This window comes from Cardiocondyla obscurior, linkage group LG04 (assembly GCF_019399895.1).
Source record: "Cardiocondyla obscurior isolate alpha-2009 linkage group LG04, Cobs3.1, whole genome shotgun sequence".
NCBI classification, from domain to species: domain Eukaryota; kingdom Metazoa; phylum Arthropoda; class Insecta; order Hymenoptera; family Formicidae; genus Cardiocondyla; species Cardiocondyla obscurior.
The window spans coordinates 4,674,576-4,694,038 of record NC_091867.1 but is presented as its reverse complement, the minus strand read 5'-3'; the positions used below and the strand labels follow the sequence as shown (position 1 = coordinate 4,694,038).

Below are 19,463 nucleotides of genomic sequence, written 5' to 3'. Positions count from 1 at the left end.
CTACCGCGCTTTCTGTCCTCTCCGCGCTCGCAGGTCGCAGCGGAGAAAGCCTTCCTGCCTGGCTTGGCTGTCTGCCTTGCTTGCCTGCCCTGCTTGTTTGCTTACTTTACCTGGTTGACCTGTCTTCCAATTACCTGCCGGCTTCTCCATAAGTTGCTCCGAGATTTGCAGGAAATTTAACATACATCTCGTTATTTAATATTAGATTTTTTTTTCTAATTTAGCTGCATTTAACGGCAGATGTAGCTGATAAATGTAAATTTTGTGCACGGGCATGTTATTCTCGTTTATTTCAGCAATTTGCTGTACGTCAAACCCATTTATAATAAAATTGATAGAATGTATATTGCATGAGCTGGATGCTGCACATAATCTTCGAAATAATTAAAATTGCCGAGGAAAGAGGAAAGCGCGAAATTTAGCGGGAGTTAAATTAAATTAATTGGCAGGAACATTTATTTAAAAAATTATCTATCGTATAAAAAATATTGCCGCTGCTGGTACACATTTTCTCAAAATTTAATAAGATCTGTTATTTGCATTATCTTATGTAGCCTTTCTTTCTCAGAATTTTATAATTCTGGTTCTTTCATAGTCTAGATCGATCCATTATGTTGCATCTCTTGAAATAGTCTGTTAAGATGATATTACGTATTCATGTCGAGTAACTTTTACCGCAAGAGTTTCAACGACATTATTATAATTGTTATACGTTTGCAATAGATAGTTATTATATTTAAGTAAAATTATAAAATAAAAATATTCTCTCAAAAATTTTCTGCGATCAACGTATGCAAAATTTAGAAAATTTTATCAACATCCTTTTAATACAAATATCTCAATAATGATTTAACATTCTCCTAAAGATAAAAAATAAAAATTTATTAATTTTTATTACCGTATAAATTTATATACAATATCTAAATAACGGACACGCGATCTAAATGTAAGAAAGTGATACACTACGAAATTAAACCGCCTAACATCTTCCAAGTTAATGGCACATCTTTCTTTCGGGAGTAGCAAGAGATATTTGAAGTAGATCCTGTTACTTTTGTATTACTGTTCTTCCGGACTGTTTTATATTACTATGGACAAGTTTCTCTCTCTAAAGGAAATTTGTAGCATTACCACTTAAACGTCATATTTTAAAAAAATTCTTCAATATTTTTCAAATGTGAACTGATAACGTCGTAATATATTACCATTAACGTAACTACTTAAACGCTGAATATTAATGTAATTCTATAACATCGATAACCGATAATTATTAATACAATTTTATTTATTTTATTCTCTCTGAAGCGCTCTCTCAATTATATAATTCAGGATAAAGTGCTAAAAGGAGATTGCATGAGATTATCGACGGAAACAAGCGGGGAGCATAAAGGATAGTAAAATGGATGAGTTTGGTAACGAAATTTGTCCAGCACTTTTCTGCTTCGTGTACTAGGATAGGGTATTCATCTCGACGTTCGACAATTTGGAGCGATCGATGTGTACCATTATTACGAGGAACATTGTTTCGTGCCGCAGCTGAATGTCAGTGGTCTATCTAGGAGGAAGTCGGTTGGTCTGGTCATTGCTCAAGAGATTCCCGGCGGAAACGCGCAGTAAATTACTATCACTGTAGAGATCTTTGTAAATATCAGTAAATAGAAAGAAAACCAAAGGTGAACTGCACAAACGTTTACGGGATTTGCAGAATGTATTTATTTAAAAGAAAAAAAAATTGGTTTAATATTTCACTACGTAACGTTTTATAATGATGTTTTTCTTTAATACATAAGCATTGATACATCGCGTTATTGGGAAAATAATCACTCGATTGTGATAAAATGGGGGCAATAAGGATATAAATATCTCTTAAGCGCGGCGCATATCGAACATCGCAGAATTAGCACATTAAATCAGCGATTCGTGTTTCAGATTTCTTAAATTATTCAGACAAGTATAGCCATATCCTCTTTCCTTTGCTCTCTTTATTGTTTTTTATCACTTAATAAATTAATGAATTAAATCGTGGCGATAATGCACGATATAACGTAACGTTGCGCGTCATTAGATAAGTCACAGATTTTTATTTGCAGCCTTTACGTGTTCTAATTTTAGAATTATTTTGCAACAAGTAATAATGAGATATTTTCTAAGTGCTTTTATTTTAAAACTAATTTTGAAATTAAATTGTTTTCAAGCTATAAAATAAAATAAAAAAAAAAAAAAATTACAAAAAGTTAAGAGATCAAAGCGCATAGCGTAAACATTTTTTATTACGATATTATAGTTGTTGTAATATGTGCTTATGTGATAAATAATTATAGCAAGTCTCAGGAATTATAAATTTAATTAATTAAACAAACGCGAAAATATTATATAGGTTTGTAAACAGGCGTGCACACTGGCCGAGTATAGAATGCATTCCATTAGCAGCCGCAAACAACTGATCCGCGCGTGGTCAAAGGAACGTGTAATTCTCCGCTATTCGAAATCGAATTACATCATAACCATTAGCGACTGAAACTGCATTTTTGGCATCGTATCGAAACGCCATGCATGCGAAAATACGATTAAGTGGAATGTGTTTTCCATTTACCCAGATTAGCTCCGTTCACCGGATATGAATTTCGACTGTACTCTCATAGTTTTCCGTTCTCGGTATGGATTTTTTTTGTTTTGTTTTTATCTTCTGTTCTTTCTCTCTGGTGCTCTCCTTCTATTTTTCCCCTTTTTTCTGTCTGGTAAATTTATTCACCGTAAAGACTACATTTTTACTTGCTGAGTTTGCGCTTGCAATATTACACCGATCTCATGCTCTTTTCTTGTGTAATTTTAGAACAATTTACATGTATCTCTTTCTTTTTTTCTCTCTCAGTTACAAGAGATCTTCATTTATTCAAAAATATAACATGCTCTATTGTACAAACTTATAATATCTAGAAGGTAGCTTGACCAATAACTTATTATTTGTTTCTGAATTTTTAATTAATATAATACTTAATGCATACTTGAAATTTTACTTTTTTGTTGCAAAATAGATTTGGTATTTAAATGTTTAACAATTTTATTAATAATTTGTATTTTAATAAACGGTTTAATTTTTACTTTAATTTACGAATATATTTGTCTTTAAATAATTTAAACACTACGCAGTCTTTCGCTAAGCTGTCGTACTTTCTTTTAATCGTGGCAAAGTTTAGCTTATCCTGAGGTACAGCAGAAATGCATCGTATAGCCGTTGAGTTAGTAATACTTATCCTAGCTTACTGACCACTTCGTATTTGTCTTGCTGAAAGAAAGGTTTATTTTATTTTATTTTAGTACTTGCAGTATTCTTTTTTTTTCTTTCTTTTTAGTTAAGTATATAGTTTGCCGCGATATAGAAAATAATGGAAAATAAAAAATAGTAATAAGAATCAAAATACTCGATTAAAAGTTAAATATTAATATAACGCACACACATATTATGTATGTGTTCATATAAATATAATTGTCGACCGTTTTTGAAGAGATGACAAAGCTTGTAGGATTTTAATAGAATTAAGTCTTTATTATACAGCTTTTATGACCAGAATTCACATTAAAGAAGTGAAATGAAAAGATTTAATGAACAGATTTATAAATAAATTAATTAATGTTTTTTTAAAAAACATCGCTTTGTTTGAAGAAAAAAAGCAAGTTAGTAGCAAAAACTCACGTAAGCGCAGAAATTACCCTAAGGAGGGACTCATAAAACTTGGTGATCAATAACTGTCGGGTGATCAATAACTTACGTGAGCGTTGACGGTGAGATTATCAAGACGTATCGTTATTGCGACGATGGGAGTGTGACTTTTTATTAGCGGTCAGGATTCATATTTGATAAAGATTCTTTTTTCTTTTTTTTTTTTTACGCACAGACTTTTCTTAACATAAAATAGAAGTACGGAAATATCGTTTGAAAAATGTAACATTAAAGTAGGGAATAAAAAGTAACTAATGATTTTTATTCATGTAATACGTTACGTACCACAGTTTATGTTGCGTGTAGAAAAATGCGGGCAGTTTGGTGAAAAACTAGCCTTCGTCAATATCAATCATCAACTATAGCCAGGTACAAATTGCTATGACCTCGGTGACAAGTGAGTTCGCGGAAGAAATACTTCGTGTAATAGTTTTCCGTATATTTTCTGCCTTTTTAGAATTTCATGGAACAGCTTTCCGGAAAATAGCCGGGGTATTTTGTATTCTTGTCGCGCTGGGACTGGTTACTGCTGCATATTGGGGAAAAAGGTCTGATATGCGGTGCTCAGGCAAGATTCTGTGCAAATACGCGTAATACTTTCACAAAAGCGAAAATCGATTGTCACTCTTGGTTTACGCGTTTGTCTGTAATGCTTGGCCATTTTAATTGTCGCTAATTAAGAAAAGACAAATTTCGCGCTTAATGACTAAATAAGATTACCGCGCTCTACGAAATTGTCCATTATTAAATTCCTCTCATTTTCTTTTCTCTATTACAATACATATTACGAAATTTCCATGTAACAAGAGGGGAGATATTGATGCTTCCCATATTCATATCTTTATTAAAGCACACATCTACACGTTTCACACATTAAAGCTTTACACAAGCCTTTCGTTGTAGGTATATTTTTTTTCTTTTCTTTTTTTCTTTTTTTTTTTTTTTTGCAGATTTTATAGCACGATAGGAAACGAAACAAAGCGATTTTCACTCCCCTTTATTTCTTCTTTTCCAGTTTACTTCACGCGCGTGCATCTGATGGCTTTCCTTAAGGCATGATATACTATTTTCTAGAATTGTTTTCGCACACACACACGCGTATCTCCAGCAACATGAATCATCGTGTAGAGCACATATCTTTTATGGTCCTCTTTTTTAGATTATAGTTGCGCAGAACTTATATTGCACATAAATAAAATCCTGTCACATATCGGATTATTTAAGTACAAAGAATCAGCTTTATTGCCATGATGGAAATCGCGAAAATCCTACATTTTTCCACGCGCGTAATATATTTTTCTTTTCTTTGCTTTTATAAATTACCATTTTCCACATGCCGATCTGCGTTCACTGAAATTTTCCAAGAGCGTATTCTTTTCGCGTCACTTCCAGCCAGGAATATTTCTTCGCGGCGATATTTGAATTGAACGAAATGCATTGATTAAACGCACACAAATGCAACGGCAAATATCTAGATATAGGAAACTGTACCTTTCGACGATTTTATTTATCTTTGCCAGGCACTGCAACTAGGAGAAGCTACATGTCGCATGTACATATAAATAAACGAATCTCTCTTGAAATTTTGAATTTGCAATATTTCAAATTGTAATACAGTAACTGGGTCACTTGATGGAAATTTCAAGATCGCTTTAAATCGGTTCACTCGCAATTCGGACTTCGGGCGCTAAGCGCGGAAAGGCTTGTATACACTTAACGAACGAACACAGCGACTACGACATTCCTCGGCGACGTGTGTTGCCGTGGAATTTTTGTAGTGATTGATGTGTTTCTGAATATTCGCGTTTGCCGTTAGCTCGGTGTTCGTTTGCTAAGTGTGTACACACCTAAAGACGTTTAATTGGAGTGATTTTAATGGCCACGTTTCGTACGACAGTCGAATCACGATTTCACGGGCGCAAAAACCGTGTAAGTCGACATTAATCTTCGCCCTCCGGCAAGATCATGGAAAAGAGGGAAATTGATGGTTGCGCGGGGACGCTCCGTCGTGCTCCTCGTCCGAAGTGCCGTTTCATTATAAAAATCGACAAGGAGACAGGGTGGAATCTGCCACCGTCGACCTCCACCAAGATGTCGGCGATATAAAATCGATAATGCAGGTCATCGAAAGGCATCCAGTGACGTCAGTTATCTCTATGTTATGGGCACCATTACCGCGACCTCCGGGCTTGTATACGCATTTCTCGATCTCCCTCGGCAGAGGGAAGGCCCGGTCATCGATATTCGACACGTGACGGTATTTTTAATTAAGCCCGGAGTGCTATTTATCATCGTCGAGGTCGGCCGAAGGATCTACGTGAAAGTCATTGATTAACTACTTTCGGATATGAGAGAGCGGCTGAAACTGATAACGATAGATTAATTGACTGTATAAAATTTATCCAAAGTTTGTTTTCCAATTAAAATACTTTTTACATCAACGTTATTACGCTTTTGCTAAAAGCATGTAATTGCATCAGATTTTATTTTAATAGAAATCTCTTTAGATAGCTTTTTAACGTCACTCTGGGGGTAATAAATAGTCATTTATTACGTGAAACATGTGTACAACGAAATTTTTACACATGTTATATATTTTTTACGTGGTTACGTTATTTGGAAATATTTTATTACTTCTATTTAATTTAATTTTATCGATAAATTTTCTGATAGACTTGTTATCCAAACAGCGAAAATAATGAAGTTTTATTGCAAAGAGCTATTACGAGGAGTAATAAGATTGTAAGTTCAGGAATAGTGTTTATTAATATAACGTGCACTTATGAGGGCGGTAGATAAATTTATGAAGCGCCTGAATGAGTAGTTGGTGGTAAAATATCAGGTGTTACTTTCATTGTCATGAGAGCCTATTTTGACGCGATTTATATCACAGGCGTGGGTAGTTTAGTAATTATTCAAGCTGCTTGTGTGTTATTCTTTTACTTTTATTACTACTATTGACATACTAATAATTTGTAAGTAAGCCCTTGATTATATAAAATTACTTTAAGAATTACTTAATAGTAGTACTGGTTTTCGTACTTTATTTTTATTTGAAAATAAATTTGAAATTTTCAATAAGAAAGTAATTGAACGGCATTGATGCACATTTTTCTTCATCTTGCTCGATGAAATCATTTATTAACGTCAGTCTTGCTGCAAAAATATTGTTCGATATATGCCAAGGTTATCGTATATCTTTATAATCTAAAGAAAAGTATAGACTTAGTAAATTTATTTCTCTATCAAATAATAAATTTTTTTTATACAACTTTACTGCTAATGCAAGCTTTCAGAAGTATCTTATAGGAACAAAATATTTGGTATATTAAAAGCTATTGACAGATGGATTCATTTTGTGGCTGATAATACTTTATTGAGATTAATATAATTTATGATACTTCCGAAATGTATGATGCTTTTATTCCTAGACAGGGCTTTAACAACTGGCTCTCAATCAATTCCCCGGCACCTGCGGAATCCCCTATCACCCGTGAATCACTCCGAACCATTTAATCTTGATGGTCGATAGCCATGCGTTTCATTTGGCGGTCGATGCGATTGGCTCCCTCGTACGCGACGCAATTCATGAAATTGGAAGCCATGCATCTCCATCCACTTATAGATCGCGCATTGCTCTTACATTTTTTAAATCAAACGTCGTTGATAATTTTAACGCGGACTCAATAAACGCGCCGATATCGAATCGAGTATTTTTATTTCTTTTTGTTACTTTTTTTTTAACTTTGTGCACACTCCGCTCTTTTATCGATTGCTATTTATTGCCGTGTATTCATCGGCGGAATTTTTACTTTTACTCCTTTGGCGTCGTATATCACGCGTCTACGCGCCAAAATGATACGATTGGCACCCAGATCAATAAGAACGAAGACGAACGATGTTTTCATCGTATTTCTGGAAAATTGAGTACTAAAGAGAGAGAGAGAGAGAAAGAGAAAGAGGTGGGAACCATTTTCGTTTTACACAATGGGAACGAGGTCGCTGGAACTCCCTTAGGAATGCCACGTACGCCGTAGCGATAAAAGCATTCCGGCAAGTGCAACGATAGATACGGAAATAGATATAACATTGCCCATTCTTTTGCCAGGAGCGGTAACGAAAGAACAGATAATCGCCATTTCGGGAAACCGAGTTTTCGCATCATTTATATTTATTTTAGATCTTTATCGACAATTCGATTTTTTTTTATCAGATGATTACCGATGACTTTCTATCAGTCGGAATCCACAGTTCATTAGTTCACGCTTCACGGTCGATCAGTTGTATTTGTGCTCGCGAAAATTTTCGATATTGCGTTTAAAATTGCAGTTGGCTTGTTAATTTTTTTCTTTTTTTACTTTTTTTTTTTTGTTCTTTTTTCATTCGGTAAAGCACTGTACAATATTATAGTGAATAAGCGTTTTTAAATTGTCACATTACGCCCTTCTTCCACGCGTGTTTTATGGCATTACTCAGCATAGCACTGAATGAAATGGGGTCACTTTGAATAGTTAACGCCGAAGACACCATTCTCGTGCAATTCCTACGGAAAATTTCCGTCTCAAGGATTTGCCAAACTCGAACTTTATAACATGAAGTTCGTTCAATTCTTAAAGTACTTTTGCGAGAAAGACTTTTTTCAATCTTCTCTATTGTACACTTAAATTTTTACCATTTCCAACTTTTATATCAATATTTATTGAAGTTAAAGAATATGACTCGATAGAAATTGTTATCAACGACTAAGTTCCAACGATCACAATTTAAAACGTTTGCAAAAAAGATAAGTATATTTATAAAAGAAAAAAAAATCATTAGCTTCTTTAATATTTAACTTCGCTGATACCTTCATTAATATTTAACCTATCGATACCTTCGTTACAATTATTATTGTAATTTAATTATTCTGCTGAGATAATAACGCTACTGGCCTCATTATTTTAACTAGCTTAGCGATGTGCATATTGCAATTTATTCTCCCTGGTAAGCGGTTTTTGCAACACATTTTTCTATACCCTTATTAATAATGTATATTAATGACATCAAAGTAAAATAATACGCGTCTACATGTCTAATTTAAAGCAGATTTAATTGACGAGATGTAATTTATATTGCTGTAATAATATTCATTGACTGCAGTAAATTAATTTTTCAAGAATAGAATATGTCAATGTAACGTTATTAAAAGGTACTTGTGACTCCGAAAGTGAAGTCACAAATCCATCATTGAAATTATTTACTTACAATTATTGCACGACGAAATAAATTTCATTTTGCTGCCGAGTCATCGATTGCTATCTAAACGAAACGTTATCGTTTATCTGTCCTGGCTGAAGTAAGTTCGCTTGCGTGTACATAATTATCGTATAACATACGACGCAATTTAATTAGCTGATAAATTTAATGTGTTATTTATTTCTCAAATATTATCTGAAAAACGTTATCGCGAAGTGCATAAACTCGTATTGATCCCTTCGGTGTTAGAAAAAAAATCGACTTGAAGAAATCGGTCGTTGCTGGAAGAGGGAGAAACGCGTAAAAACACCCCTGCGCTGCAGTTTGAAACTTTCTAAACGACCATGCCCGACATTCATGACATCGAAAGGTTGCATTCATTACATCGTCAACTTATTCAAGCAAGAAGCTTCGTCCGCGCGAATATTTCCCATCCCGAGTCCCGCCGAAACGTACGGATCGTTGAAATAAATAATCGTCCCTAGAGCCGCGTGAAATAAATTACGGCGTGTGAGCGGCGCAAGTCGGGCTGACAGAAGTCGTTCCCGTTCGCTAATCTCACGAAGGTCTTATAAGTATTCATTCGCGAAGTTATATCGCCGTCGGCTCCGCTCCGCCGTGGCAAAGCGGATTGGGAGAACCGAAGGGTGGTGTGCAGCTCGTTCGAGGGCGGCTCGTGCAAGAGGAGCGCAACTAGGTGGTATCTAGGTGGCGCAGCCGCGACGAACGGAAAATCGATACCCCATCGTTTGCCGGCGAACAAAACGGGCCGCCTTCCAGTACGCGACTCGTGTGCACGAGGCGAACACACGGCGATCGGAATGGAGTAATGCGTGAGAAGTGAGGTCACCTCCAATTGTCATAAGTCCGGTTTCCAGGAGCGCAGCACCATGGTATGTTCGCGGGGAGAACTTGATAATCCGACTTAACGGCGAGACATCGTCAGGTGCTGATGACGATTTACCGATTGCATTCGAGTTGCAAGTAGCAATGATTCGCGTGGGAATTCGTACCGATCACACACGCCCGAGAGACGCGCTCGCGAAATCTGTCAGCACCTGAGCGACATCGAAGGCAAAACTTACACCCCCGCGCATGTCCATCTCTCCGGTGAATTAAATCATGCCATTTTTTTTTTCTTGTATGTGCAGTACGGTTTTGTGAATTACGCCCTCGAGCTCCTGGTCGTCAAGACCTTCGGCAACGAGACGTGGGAATTGATAAAGTAGGTAAAAAATAGATAGCTTGTCTTCGTTGTTTTTTTTATACCTTTCTCTCGCATAGTTTTTTATCACCTGCGCGAGCTCTCCCTGTGGAGTCCGCTACCGTCGGACGAGCAATCAAATGTTGACATAGGTCAGGTGTGAAGAAAGGTTGTTAGTAAAGAAGAAATAGAACGAAAAATTATTTTATTATGAGATGTACATGGATTATATACTATGTATTTCTCTTTTTCTTACGAGCACTTGTTTAATACGTAAGTTATTTCGTGATATGAGTATTAGTAAAGCTGTTGTAGAAGCTCTCAAAAGATGCTGAGGTGAGCTTCAAGTGAAATCTGATATCCATATCAAAGAACTAAACCACTTTGAACATTTGACACGTAAATTGAGTGACAGCAAAACCGCGTAGAGTGTTTGACAAATTATCGAGCTTTTAAAATTCTTATAACGTGAATAAAATGTGTGCAATATATTTGAGATTTAAAGCAACTAATATATATATATATATATATATATATATATATATATATATATATATATATATATATAATTTTTTTTCTCATTATTGAATTCTTATAATGATATAATGATGATTCAGAAAAGATGCTGCGGTTAATATGGAAGGACAGTTTCTGGTGCGACAAATTTACGAAGACGAGATTACGTATAATCTGATATCCGCTGCTGTCAATAAGCTTAGTACGTATGCTTACGGCAGAATGCGAGATAAGTCCGTCGTCCGGATTTATTTTGTAACGGAGATTTTATTAGACATCTTGTGCCCTAGATATGCCCGCCAACGAAATACTCGAATCGTTTGGCCGAATGTTCTTCGAGTTCTGCCAAGATTCCGGTTACGACAAGATTCTTCAAGTTCTTGGAGCAACACCTCGAGATTTTTTGCAGGTAAATCTGGAAAGACGTTTATATTAATGACAGATCTCTCGTGAATAGTTTATGCGCTTGATCGTACTGGTTTACCGGCACGAAAAGCAAAATCCGCATCTTATATTCAAGTCGATCCCGTTTACGCTTCAGAATCGCATTAAGTACAGCTTTAATAGTCATTAAATTGTTCTTTTTCTATACGATGCGTATATTTTCAATATAATTTATTACTAAATTATTTGCTAAACCAGTTATAAATATTAACAGGATATACGGGAATGAATAAATTAGAAAGTCTCATCGTTAAAATTATTTTTATATAATTTTGAATATTGTAAAAGTATTAATAAACGTGAAATTAAATTAATAACTGTTATTAATAAATAATATAAATTGCATTATTAAATCTATATAAATATATAAAATGTATAAAATAAATATGCACGTACATACGCAATTATTTTTTTAGTACGGAATAAAAATTTTAATTTATATCATATCATATAATACAGATGTTCTGATTTTTATAAGTGCATTTAGTTTTCCTGAATTATTCATTTTATGGAAAAGAGAACAGTACGATTAAAATCGGCATATAAGGTTTTTCTGCAAAATTTTACATTTGTTTACACTTCGCAGTACAATACTGGAAATTTCCATATAATATAGAATATTTCAAACATCGATAGCAAAAGTTATAGAACTACATTTTATATCGTTTTCTCTTTAATTTTTTTTTTTTTGTTCACTTTACAATGTTGTAACTGATGTACAATATTATATTTGTTATCTTATATGTAATATAAGCGAAAATCTATGAAAATATTACTTACGCGGATTATGTTACTATATTATATTGAGACTGTTTTGCATCAGAGATATGTATATACCTTTTAATTTCATATTCGATATTGGAAACAATACATGTGCGAGCGTATCGAGTATACGTAGATGCAGTGTATACACGTATGCATGTGTCGGCATCACGTTGCAGAATTTGGACGCGCTTCACGATCATTTGGGTACGTTGTATCCGGGCATGAGGGCACCATCATTTAGATGCACAGAGAGACCCGAGGATGGAGCGCTTATTTTGCATTATTATTCGGACCGACCTGGTTTGGAGTACATCGTTATTGGAATTGTTAAGGTATTTTATTTACCGCTGTTAAAATGTGATTCGTTATGCAAGATTTAAAAAATCGAAATTGCGGAGCAAAATTTAATTATCTTGAATATTTTCTTTTTTAAAAATGAAAAAAAAATGTATACATTTAGCACTGTAAAAACTCAGTTCTGGAAAGTTTTGTGAGAGAGAGAAAGAAAGAGAGAGAGCAGAGCGATAATTTCGTTTAATGGAAATGCCTTAACAATTAGTTGATTGAAAGAAATAAATGAAAATTGAAATTTATTTCTACAATAGACTGTCGCGAAAAAGCTGCACGGGACCGACGTTGATATGCAAATAGTGAAGACTAAAAGTGAATGCGATCATGTGCAATTCCTTATAACGGACACATCAGGGCCAGGAGTCGTATCAAATCCTATGATTGCTGAATTGGAAACATTATCTGTCGGTGAGTGGCGTATCACTGTTTCCGACTAAATGCGTCGGCTGAATAAAACAAATTGTTTGACAAAAAATTAAAAAATTGAACAATGTTACATATAAAAATATTGAAACTGTTTTTTATATATATATAATGAAAAGGAAATAATAGATATCTAATGAATTGTGTGCCGCAGAACCAAAGGTCAGCCCTACGACGTTCTGTCGAGTATTTCCATTCCATCTAATGTTTAATCGGGATCTCACAATAGTTCAAACGGGATGTACCATAACACGTGTTATACCTCGCGTTTCCAGCGGTCATTGCAAACTAAACGACATTCTCCTAACAGTGAGTTAACGAGCTTCAAACTAAAATTTGTTCGTTATTGCGCACACATTTTTCTCTTCTTGTTTGCTTCATCACGAATTCATAATTTTGAACTTTAAATGTATTTTGCACGTCGTATGTATTTTTTATTTCATTTTTTTGTAGATTAATTATTAATCACAGTTCTATTGGAAGACTCGAGCTTTCTATTGTTACGATTCAAAAATTGACAAAACCATAGGGATTTTATTCGTTAATATCGCGATTTATTGATACTACACGAGGTATTGTCTGCGCCGATATCGATCACTCATTTTCAATAAACCATCCTAATTGTTTCCTGTCAAAGGAATTGTATTAGTACACAATACATTGCGCCTGCCATTACATATATGCCCCATGAGTACGTAAACGTATATCAAATGCAGCTTATTGTGACGAACGCAGGACGTGTTGTCCGACTTGACCATTACACATCATTTGGTTTATTGTTTATGCGTATTAAGTGTAATATTGTCAATTACCACGATTATAATCTCGCATAAAAAAAAATCATAGACACATCGAATGCGTTGTTATTACGAATATTCATACATCATCTAAATTTGTTTATAAAATAACTGCTACATGCAATAGACTTTGATACACGTAAATTAATTTAATAAACTATTATTACATGCAACTAGGTTAATTAACTGTTATTTGGGATTCTCATAGGTCAGACCGCATCTGGAATTAACGTTTGAGAATATATTGTCTCACATTAATACAGTATACGTGTTGATAACGAAAAAGGGCGTTATGCATGTTGACGCTGCCGAGGAATATTCGAGTTTGCGTTTGAAGGTCAGTATTTTATAAAAATATATCAAGAATAAGAGAGAATTGATAGAGAACTCTTCCAGATTTTTAATAATGTTCTAGGGTCAAATGTTGTACATACCCGAGACCGATATGGTTATCTTTTTATGCTATCCAAGTGTAATGAACTTGGACGATTTAACTAGGTAAGACCTGCGTAATTCATCATTATCTTTAATTGTTTGTCATCTTTAATTATTTTATTTTATTTTTATTTTTTTTTTTACTGCGCAACAAAGTTGCAAACTATATAACATGGACAGATAAAGATGGAGAAGTGCATATAGCTTATTAGCATAAACTTTTGCGCAACTTCGTTGTCGTAATGATACCCGTTAAACTTGTTCTTCCTGCTTTTGCGGAAAAGAAGTTACCGTCTTGATAATCTTATTTATCTCTCGGTCAACTTCGAAATCTTTTGTCCGTTCGCGTTAAGCGTAATTGGTTAAAGTTTTCTGTTGACATTGCTGAAAGTTTTATACGTGACGTACTACTCGATACGAAGCGAGGGGTGGTTTTTCCGCTATCGCGCGTCGTCACGGGGAGACGTCGGTGCCGTTGCGATATCATCTCATGTTATTCTTTCGGCTCCAGGCGGGGTCTATATTTGAGCGACGTCCCTTTGCACGACGCCACTCGGGATTTGGTCTTGATGTCAGAGCAATTTGAGGCGGATTACAAACTGACGCGCAATTTGGAATTGCTCACTGATAAGCTGCAACAGACGTATCGCGAGCTCGACGGGGAGAAACAGAAAACCGACAGGTAGGGATCTCCGCCCACGGCATTTCCTGATTATCTGACGGATCCTTGCCGCCGGACTTGTTTGTCGTTTATCAGTAACACGATTACGCGAGATCTGAGATTTTCCCTTCACGAGGCCGCTTCGGGAAACCTTCCGATGGAAATTAACGGAAATAGGTTTATAACGGGACACGATACCGCAAAGTGGAGGGACCGGGCTTCCGCTCGCGCTCGAAGAACCTTCCCTAAGGTTTCGCGCAATTGAAACTCCCTCGTCGAAACTATCCAAATTTAATTTCTCCCGTCGGACTTGCGGAAATTTTGCCGAGTACTGTTCGCGAATGTTAATCCGATTAGGCAAAACGTGCGCGCGACGGGAAGTTGCGACGTTGAATAAAAGATCATTTGTATTCACTGCAGGCTGCTTTACTCGGTGCTTCCTATTTCGGTGGCGAACGAGCTCAGGCATTCGCGACCGGTGCCAGCGAAAAAGTATGATTGCGTTACACTTCTATTCTCCGGGATAGTCGGCTTCGGAGCTTATTGCGCCGCTCACACGGACTCCAACGGCGCTATGAAAATTGTTAACATGCTCAACGAGCTGTACACAGCTTTTGACGTATTAACTGATCCAAAAAAAAATCCCAACGTTTATAAGGTGAGCATTTATAATTTGATCTCTTTCAGTTGCGCATTTTTACACCTTTGCATTTAAAATTATGTTTGATAAAGTACAATAAATTATTTTACACTGCTTGTAAAAGGCACTTCCGCATATTATGAATTTTTATGATAAAAGATTTTAGAAAGGGGAAATGTTCGACGTCACTCGTAGATATCGTATACGCGGTATCGATAACACGCTCGGATTTATCTCAGGTTTCCATTAATTCCGCTTTTCGATCAAGGTGGAGACCGTGGGTGATAAATATATGGCCGTGAGTGGATTGCCGGAACCCTGTCGTTGTCATGCACGATGCATCGCTCGTCTAGCATTGGACATGATGGATCTCGCAGCGGATGAAGTGCAGATCGATGGGGAACCTGTGGTATGTTATACAAGCTGTCTACACTCCACTGGCTATACTTTGTTACATGACTGTGTTGCGAAAAGCTTTGATCTTTGAGAAGAGTTGACGATAAAAGTCAATTTTTAAATTGGATGTTAAACGTTATATATTGTAACAGCCATGTAGAAAGAGTTGCCGCTAAAGGAGTTATCTAGGCAGTCGACTTTTGTAGAAAGCTAGAATTTTCTTCGTATTTTTACATAGATGTATGTATACATATATACGCAAGAATCGTCTGCAATTTCCCGAGAGACACAGATGGCATGTCTCGCTACCATTTTCGTATCTCTTTGTAAAAGAAACTAACTTCTTTTTCCAAGTGCAATGCAATTCTCATGTTATTTAAATATTTAACGTCGGATCACGGTTAGAATAGTCTCTGCAATTTACGATTCCATTCTGGAGAGGAGAGAATGAAATTTCGGTGCACTTTCACTAATGAATTTAAACTTCAGCACTGCAAACGGGCGGCGTGAAGAAAGAAAAGCGAAAATTATACTTTTTACACGTACGGAAATTAATGTACATGTAATATATTTATTAATTGTTGTTTTACAGAAAATTACAATTGGTATACACAGTGGAGAAGTTGTTACTGGCGTGATTGGTCATCGTATGCCTCGTTACTGTTTATTCGGAAATACTGTAAATCTTACGAGTAGAACGGAAACCACCGGTCAACCAGGAAAAATTAACGTTTCGGAAGATGCTTACAGGTCATATATTTAAATATTATATCTATAAGTAAATAAGTAGATATTAATTATTTTATACTATATGATATATTTAAAATTCGATTTTTTTTTTAATTTTTATAATCATGTTTTACATAATTGTTTTTATCATACTTTCTCCTTTAGTTGCTTCTTCTCAGATTGAAGAAAGTTACTAACGGACCACAACTTCGATTTCCCGAACATGTACATATTACATTGTCTCACGACATACTTTACGTTATTCTTGAATGTTTCTGATACTCGCATCACGAGTATTCATATATCTCGCAAGTTATACAATCTCTAATTCCCAAGACTCATTAACGTAGCGCCATTATCAAGACATTATTCGACCTTCTGAACTTGACATTATCTCAAACCGTAGACCTTAAACCTACTTGAACGTCCTGCGCGGTTTCGCTCTCGTCAAAAATTTTGCGTGAAATTTGACATACATTTAGATGGGATTTACATTTATCAAAGTCTTCGTAATCATAGTTTCGCTTCACTTTCTCTATATATTTCTCTGAACTTCTAATCCAAGATTCGTATGGTGACTTTATAAAATTTTTATTCACCTTTATTTGCTGAATTCTGCATCAGCGGAAAGCGCATTTTATCGAATCACAGTGAAATTCTCAGACGTAACTGTCTGTAAATAATTTTATGATAAGAAAAATTTTGAAATATATGGTTGTGACAAAAAAAAAATACAGCGCCGATCGCTAATAAGAATTTTCTCCATCAATCTTGCAACAGATCGAGATAATTTCTCAGGGATTCTGGAATCTGTAATTGCTTGATCCCATGAGGTAGTGCCCAATTGTTGAAAAGAATCTCGCGAATTCGACAGCGGCATAGATGCCTGAGTTCCGCTGGACAAATTCCACTACGCTCAGGAGGTATTAAATTTTGATTCGCCAAATTGGGATATTGCTCGTGTAAAGATACGCTGAAAATACCGCTGCGGTTAGCGATGTGATCGGGAGTTCTAACGCAGACAACGGTGACGGTTCGCAGTAGCAGCTTCAGGCACGTTAGTAAGTGTTCCGGGTAAATAATTTCCTTCTGGCCGGGATGCGCTTCAAACTCGCTGAGTTTCGTTAGAATAATCTCAGTCGGCGACGGAGCCAGTTTGTCGGACTCGATCGATGCACCGTAGCGTAGCATGATCAACAGGATGTCCGGCGCGCCGTGCTGGACCGCGACCCTCAGAGGCAGAACCTGTCCGTACGATTCCATGGGCACGTCAATGAAACGTCTCTTTATCGGCGAGGACTCGCAACGGTATTCCAACTGGCCGGTAATCGCGTGATTCAGGAAGTACACCAAACCCCGAATATTCTCTTCGCGGTCATCAAAGTCGCATTTCCAGCCGGACAGAAAATGCGTAACGCGCGTGCCGAAAATCGCCCCGACGAAGAGTCGCTCGAACGTCTTCTCACAGTAGAATATGTCGTTCAGCAGTCGACTGACGATTGCGTTATTGGTGACATCCCAATCGTAGCAAAGCTTCGCCGCTACGTACAAAACGTTATGGAACTTGCCGAGCAGGCAGATCGATCCGTTCTCCATCATCGTGATATTGTGATAACGCAGTGCCGAAAGGACGATTCTCTCGCACACGTCCTGCTTGTCGAGATTTTCCGCTGGAAGTAGCAAGCAGGCGTGATTCATAATCCCGCCGGTTGTAAAACGGCAAATAAAAAGTCGTGGAATTTCACCGCGCAGAACGCGGGCGAGACGGAGATGCAAATTATTCTGGAATTCGTGGCGATGCGTTTGTGGCGCGTGGTATTTTTCACCGTTACTGCAACGGCATTGGCGAAACAACGAAGACAAATAGAAAAGATTAGGCACGGTTTAATGTAACGGTACGATCATAATGGGCCGGCGATATCTTCGCGTGTTTCAAGCATTTTCCGCGGATAAGAATTTCGCAGACAAAACTATGTACGTCATTAATATCGCGAAATCGTCTGCAGACGAATTTTCTGTCGGACGCGCGGATAATAAAATGACGTCACATTAATGACTATCGATTCCCGCCAGCGGTCCATTTGTCATTTACGGAACTCACGCGTAAATATACGCATAGTAAAAGGGACATTGCTATCATAAATCTTGTTACCTTCTGCACAACTATTTATCACATCCGTGAAATAATTGACCAGCTCGCGACGTTTGTATCGCGAAGCTAAGCAACTGCGTTCCATTTCCGAGAACAGTCTGTCGAAATAGCAATCGATTAGTACCTCCATAATTTTTTATTTTAATTGAAAACCAGCGCACCAACGCACAAGAAATTTTGACAGTGCATGTGATAACTGAAGAAAGATAAATATCGCGAATTGGTCGCCGCGAACGTTCACGTTTTAGTGATTGTCAACTGAAGAAACAAGCCAGCATACGAAGAGTAATTTGATTAGACGTAAAATACGCATTTTAAAGGCTTCTTCGGTGCACCCTTCCCAAGACAATCCATATTAACAAAGCCTGTCAAGCTCACCTCATATACACACGGAAGAAAAAATCAAGATTTTTTTTATTAAATATAATAAATGTTTCGTAAAAAAGGAGCAGTATATTTTTTTGTACGTTACTTTTTATGTTTTTAAAATATTTTTTTTATATCAACATTAAGATCGTTAAACGTTTTCACACGTTTATTTAATTGTTGCAGATATCTCTGTATGCCCGAAAACCAAGATCCACAATTTCTTTTGGAATACAGAGGTCCTGTCTCTATGAAAGGAAAATCCGAGCCTATGAACGTATGGTTTTTGTCCAGAGAAAGAGAGCTGACATCGTAAATAATTACGTTAATAAATTTTGTAGAATAATTTCAAGAAAAGTTAAAAAAAAAAAAAAGAAAAAAGAAAGTGAAAAATATATCGCGGAATAATTAAATTCGTATATTTATTTAAAACAAAATAAAATAGCTAATAATTAAGATAACGTTTTAACAATAAGTGTATTTTGTTCAAGACATTTTCTTGACCATGTATCATATGTTTAATTATATGTGAAAGAATTTATAAAAAGTTTACCATATCGTTTTTAAGCGAAATATAAAATCGAGCGTCGACATTTTGTCTTCGGCTCGATTGGTTGCTCAGCCATCG

The 19,463-nt window shown here is 36.2% G+C and overlaps 2 protein-coding genes across 2 annotated transcripts; one reads left to right on the top strand and one right to left on the bottom strand.

Moving 5' to 3' along the window:
• Positions 1-9,721: 9,721 nt before the first annotated feature.
• Gycbeta100b (guanylate cyclase soluble subunit beta-1-like) lies at positions 9,722-19,248 on the top strand. Its single transcript, XM_070655966.1, has 14 exons — positions 9,722-9,849; positions 10,108-10,181; positions 10,778-10,878; positions 10,967-11,085; positions 12,062-12,217; positions 12,491-12,644; positions 12,814-12,968; positions 13,665-13,793; positions 13,872-13,954; positions 14,403-14,573; positions 14,973-15,210; positions 15,461-15,601; positions 16,181-16,338; positions 19,022-19,248. Exons 1-14 carry the CDS (start codon positions 9,847-9,849, stop codon positions 19,149-19,151), a joined length of 1,812 nt encoding a protein of 603 aa, XP_070512067.1. The 5' UTR covers positions 9,722-9,846; the 3' UTR covers positions 19,152-19,248.
• Stops (SOCS domain-containing protein stops) lies at positions 17,046-18,705 on the bottom strand. Its single transcript, XM_070655967.1, has 2 exons — positions 18,470-18,705; positions 17,046-17,987 (listed from the first exon to the last, which is right to left on the bottom strand). The coding sequence occupies exons 1-2, from the start codon at positions 18,597-18,599 to the stop codon at positions 17,083-17,085; spliced, it is 1,035 nt and encodes a 344-aa protein (XP_070512068.1). The 5' UTR covers positions 18,600-18,705; the 3' UTR covers positions 17,046-17,082.
• Positions 19,249-19,463: the final 215 nt, after the last annotated feature.